General features: G+C 41.2%; 1 protein-coding gene across 4 annotated transcripts in view; it reads right to left on the reverse strand.

Moving 5' to 3' along the window:
• LOC111870711 overlaps nt 1-3911 on the reverse strand; it is a 32900-nt gene extending 28989 nt beyond the window's left edge. For all 4 annotated transcript variants that reach the window (XM_033753972.1, XM_023863204.2, XM_023863203.2 and 1 more), the window contains exon 1: nt 3827-3911. In XM_033753972.1, coding sequence (XP_033609863.1) covers nt 3827-3903 — 77 coding nt within the window. In that variant the 5' untranslated portion in view covers nt 3904-3911. The remainder of the gene's footprint in view (nt 1-3826) is intronic.
• Nucleotides 3912-6000: the final 2089 nt, after the last annotated feature.

Below are 6000 nucleotides of genomic sequence, written 5' to 3' on the forward strand. Positions count from 1 at the left end.
CCGGGTTTGAACCCGCGTACCACGAGTCATGAGGTGGGAACGTTACCTCTAGACTACGGAGGCCGCTTAAATTCCTGCCTATAATACGGAGCTGTTAAATACCTCTCGATAACGTGTTATTACGTAGTACTCCACACCACACGCTAACTGAAAATCGGCGTTTGAAAATGATGTTTATACTGCTTCATGTGGCTTTCCGTTTGCCCAATAATGCTGGATCCTTGTGTTGGTAATATCATCCCGGGTAAATTTAGTTTCATTCGCAGATTATGTAGCAGTTGTTGCAGCCGCTCACAAAATCGTACACGGTTGGCGTGAAGTCCCGGTAAGAAATGTACTATTTGGAGGTAATACGGATAGAAACAGTTAATGGTACAAAATTCTCTATACCTGTGTCTGTACTACACCACTCGTGAAAATTCTGCTTACACTTTGACTTCGCTACACTGCTGCCAGAACACCATCTCTGCTCCGTCATTGTTCACGTTCTGCATTCGCGCACACTCAAAGCTCTGTGTATTTTCTCAAATGTTAGAATTCTGCGAAGTGGATATGGTTGCCGGCATTCCACCACATCATCTACCATTTCCATTGCAGAAACCGTAAACAAGAAGCATGGAAGCGTATTCTTAATTTGTAAACTCGTTAGTCATTTTCACTACGACCACACTGCAACCCAACAGAGGCATAATATACATATATATTTGTAATCCAGCTCCTCACCAGATCGGACATATACACATAAACGGAAGAGTCCGTCAAATAGAAACAAAAAATAACGTGCAATATAGCAACGGACCTCCGAGCACCATGACAACCGTCTGTGTATACAGCACGTCCGCATAAGCAACACCACGTATTATTACGGTTACAACTACCTACGTTGGAATACAATTATATGTACAACTCTTAACTCTAATTAAATTATGTAACTGGTCCATTTTAAGACTTTTACTTTTAATGTAATTTTATATTTTATATTATTGTATACTGTTTGAAAAATCTGATACTACATCGTGTAATTGGTACCCAATCCATTATCTAAGATGTTTTAAGTGTATTTACCTGATGATTGCTTCTTGAAAGCGGAAACATAGGGTTGTGAGACGTTGAGGGTCCCTCATTATCTAGACAATAGGCTCAAAAATGGCGGTAATGTTGTCAGCCTTACGCGCCGGCCGCGCTTTACTCCCCAGGAAAATTACTTAATTAATTCCTGGTACCCATTTCTGTTAGAGGCTGAGTCGACCCCAGGGCCATAGTACGGCTGGAAGGATTAGGTCAATTGAAAAAATCCAATGACCTCATCGGGATTTGATTCCACGACCTTCCGGCTTGTAGCATAGTGCCTCAACCAACTATGCTACCACTTGATACTACAAACATATATTATTAATTGTTGTGTTGTGATGACTTTCAATAAAACAAATAGAGGCATAATAGCCCAGACCGTGTACAAACAGTAACTCGGCCATGTTACAGCAGCTCTAGCTCCCTCCACTAGCGTTTAACTCGATAACATAGTTGAATGACCTGTAGTTTATTTGACTTTTTTTTTTCTGCTCTAAATGACCTACAGAACACGCTCCTGAATGTTGGCCAATATATCTCGAATCACTTTGTATATGACCTTACCTGGACGCTCTAAAGTGCAAGGTAACCCATTTTGTATCGCGTTGTACAATAGACGTGCCACCTAATTTGAACGACTAACCCCTCTTCTCGTCAAAGGGGAGACCCAGTGCCCAAAACACCGTAATAGTCTAGTATCCCTGGCTAGGGATTGTTGGACCCTTGACCCTCCAGGTAGAGATAACCACTTACAGATGAGCCGAGCGGGTGTTGTTCTGTCCAGATGGCTACAGAGTCGCTGGGTAACGTGTCGTTTAAGAATGGCTTAGCTCACAAAACAATCTTCGATTGGAGATAAATGAAAACGTGACACAGACTAAATTCTGCCGAGACTTCGAACACTCAGGAGAAGAGATTCGAACTAAAGTCTGATGCTGAAGCTGTGACAGCATGACTGTCTGAAGATATATCTCTCTGCCTCCTAATTTTCGGGAGGTTTATAAATGCTCCAATAAGGAAATTTCCGTGACGTGGCATACCAAAATACTTGAAATTTATCTACCCCTAAGGGATTTTTATCTCGGTATCATTATTTATTCCAGTCCAAAGGCTGCGGGAAATATTCTTGTTTACGTGATCTCTCCGAGCGCGACACCCAGTGCTCTCTGGTATCAACAGCCNAGTTATCCGGGTTTCGGCCCCTAAATATGGGTCTATCTGTGTTTAACACTTTCCTCCTCTTTAAAATTGCAAATAATATTTTTTAAAGGAACTTTACTTGAGTGCTTACTAAATATTCCGTGCATTTTTTTAGTTGATTTCACACCATACCTAATAAACAACTTAGAAAAATTTGGAATTAATTTGATTATAAGACTATATAATATCGATAAATTCTAGTAAACTTTTAGGGGCTGCTTTATAGGCACCGTGCACTGGAAAACTTCAATTTAATTAAATATTTTTTAACTATATAGGTCCAGCTCTTATTCATGTGTTTCATAGATGTGATAATTGCAGCATAGATATCCGTTTCGATATACTGGAACAAATATTTTTATAACGCGGCCCTCGGGTAGGTTCCTAAAGTACAGTGCGGTCCTTCAATTATTTCAAGATGTACAGCCCCGGTTTACAGTTATTTACTTGGACCTACAAGAAAAGAAGCCGAGAGAGAGAGAGAGAGATATGATTTAACTACTCTGTATATTCGCTTTGTTTCGCTGTGATGCTTTACAGAGCCGAAACGAATTAAAATTAAATTATGCCGAAAGCTTTTGGTATAGACCACGCAGTACTAAGTTGTGTCGAAATATGCTCAGTAGTTTTGGAAATAAAACATGCGGACGTACGAATAGACGACCATCATCCTCGTCATGTGATTTCTTTATGCATCTTGTGAACAGATTTTATACATTTCGCTCTGTCAGCATGTTGTTACTGATCCCTCAGAATAACACTAATGAAAACTGCACATATTTCAAAGATCTAGTAAATAGCTCAAGCGGTTAGTCGCTGGCTTCCCCCCGCGGCAGCCCGGGTTCGATCCCGGGGTCTGGTCAACTGGGATTTTGTGGTGGACAAAGTGGCGCTGGGGCAGGTTTTCTCCAAGTACTTCGGTTTCCCCTGCCAAACTTCATTCAACCCATTGCTCCACAGTAACCCTTACCTATCATCTGGGGCTGGTACAATAGGACAGAAGTGGCCGCAGTACAAGGGACTTAGTCCCACCCCACTAGCAATAAAAAAAAGGTAAAAGTAAACCTATCCCTGAATGCCCATACAAATGTGAGACGTCGAGGCTCCCACATTTTCTAGGCAGTCGGTTCACAGATGGCGGTGAGGTTGTCAGCCTTACACGCCTGCCTCCCTTTACTCCCAGGGAAATTCCTGGCACTCATTTGTGTTAGAGGCTGAGGCGACCCCAGGGTCATGGTGCGGCTGGAAGGATTAGGTCAATTAAAATATCCAATAGCCTCATCGGGAATCGAACCCGCTACTTTCTGACTTGCAGCATAGTGCCTCAACCAAATACACTACTGTGTGCCCCCTCGAAACCTATTACCAGACGTACCTTACGGACATGATTCAGTTTCCCTGCACTTAGCAGTGTTAGTGTTGTCTACCGCCTCATAGGCTGGCCCAGGCCGTATTGCTGATTGTGTACAGTAACATGGTTTTCGTAGTATTATGACAATCGATTATTTAGTTAGTAAGTTGCCATGGAAACTGATGACCGGTTATGTTCACATACCTTAGAGTTTTGTTGCCTGATGTGGCAGCGACTGGAATGACCACCGTCAGTAGTAGAATTAGGAGCCTGCTTGCCATCTTCTTGCTGTCTGTGTCATGTTGCTACTCGCTCGGCGATTTGTACTCGCGGTTATCACAATTCTACGTCACGATACTCGTAACCCTTGGTGGTCACGGACTCCTCTACTTACGACATTTCACACGAAATGACAAAACAAGTGTCTGTCGCTCCTTATCCCATCTGTGGTCAAAGTCTTTATCAGACTGCAACGGAAGCTGACACATCGCTTATGAGAACTACGGTTATTGTGTTCCTGGAGTATTCAACGGCGAAGCTGTGCCATTATATTCAACTCTGATACCCTCTCTCCTCGCTCGCACCGGTTTTTCTATCATCACTGCCCAATCGCCTTGACGCGTTCGGAAGGAAACGGGTTCGTTCCTTCTAGCTTGCTAGCCATGAGACTCTTGATGTGGAACTCTCCAAATCCACTTTAGTAAATTCAGGTTCTAGAAAATTTTTTACAAACCTTTTCTTTGTTTTAGATCAATTTGTGTTGGGCGCTCAGCTTGAAGCATAACATTCCTATAAATAATAAACTTTATTTAAAATGTCAGGCTCTATTTCGCAGGAAATGCACTGCGTCCCCATTACAAAGATAGCAGTTACAAAAGTTAAAAAATAGCCAATAGAATATCTAAAACAATAAATGAATACTTCTCTGGTTTAGGTCTGCCTCTAATTTAATGTTAAAATTGTTTATCACAGACGTCGCGCTTCGTATATTTTTTGCAGAAAGACTTCCCTTGAAATTTACCGCAATATCTGCAGAACTGTGTTACCCGCCGTGATTCCATTAACATAATCCGACCTCGACATATGTAAACTGAAAACTGGCTAACTAAGAAAGAATTAATAGTCACGAGAACATAATACGTACATCTACGTACTACTGTATTTGCTTTCATCATACAGATATTTATTACCTTTTGATTTAACGAATAATTTCTTTCTGGTCTTCTTTACAACACAAACCGCAAAAACACAAAACCGGGCATAAAAGGCACGCAGTTCCATAGAACTCCAATTGACAACACGAATTTTTCGGAACTTCTACCAATTTACAGTGCGCTGTAGAGCGTGCTTACCTTTAGTTACTATAGGATTCTGACGATGGTGTATAACACACTGATATATTGCGTTTTTGGACTTCATCCATCGTCCTGGTTTTTAAGATAACAAATAAAAACACGACGTTTCGGAAACTGGATCTGTTTCCGTCCTCAGGTGAAGGAAAACAGGTCCAGTGATTGAGGCTAGCTCTTTCTAACGGACCCAACAGAATAGGTGTTTTCCTTCACCTGAGGACGGAAACAGATCCAGTTTCCGAAACGTCGTGTTTTTATTTGTTATCTTAATAAAGAGGACGATGGATAAAGTCCAAAAACCCAATATACCAGTGCTTACCTTTACCCACTCCGTGCCAATAACCTTCTCGCCCCTACGTCAGCTGTAACTGAATATCGCGTTAAAGACGCAAAGAATGCATTGTTTTAGTACTTGATTCTGAATGGTCTGTAAAAACAGTCGTTTTTTTTCAGCGGAACGTGGGAAATTCCCATTAGATTATGACTCATTACCGCTATTATCACAGTTTCATCATTTCAGTGAAGATAAACTCGTCCCCCGATAATTCTGATTGTTTCCAGTGGTTTCTAAACTCATGTTAATATCCATGTACGTAAGAAACATCACTTTTATACTCAGATATGTTGACATTTTATGATTTAATTGGTGGAAATCCCCCCTCCCCTCTCTGCAGATTATCTCATCTCGTAGAAAGGGCACATCGTGATTGGGTGTAATAATGTTGGAATATTGTATTGAAATACACCGCTGTCACTTTCTCAATAGTGGGTTTCATGGTGCTAATGATACTGTTACCCGATTCCACAATAAGAGTTAGAAGTAATTAATTCCTCCTGGCTTTTGTGACAGGTTTATATTTGAAGAGTACTGTTTTCTTTGATGTCAGATCTTGTAGCCTGTTTATGGAAGGTTCCAGAGAATGTAGTGCTTCCATCTTCAGGGGCGAAAAGTAATTCAAGCAATCAAACAAACTAACAATCTTCTGCCTACTTCTTGCTTGTTTGCTTTTCTTTGCTTAGGCTTCT

Source organism: Cryptotermes secundus, unplaced genomic scaffold (assembly GCF_002891405.2).
Source record: "Cryptotermes secundus unplaced genomic scaffold, Csec_1.0 scaffold59, whole genome shotgun sequence".
Lineage (NCBI taxonomy): Eukaryota > Metazoa > Arthropoda > Insecta > Blattodea > Kalotermitidae > Cryptotermes > Cryptotermes secundus.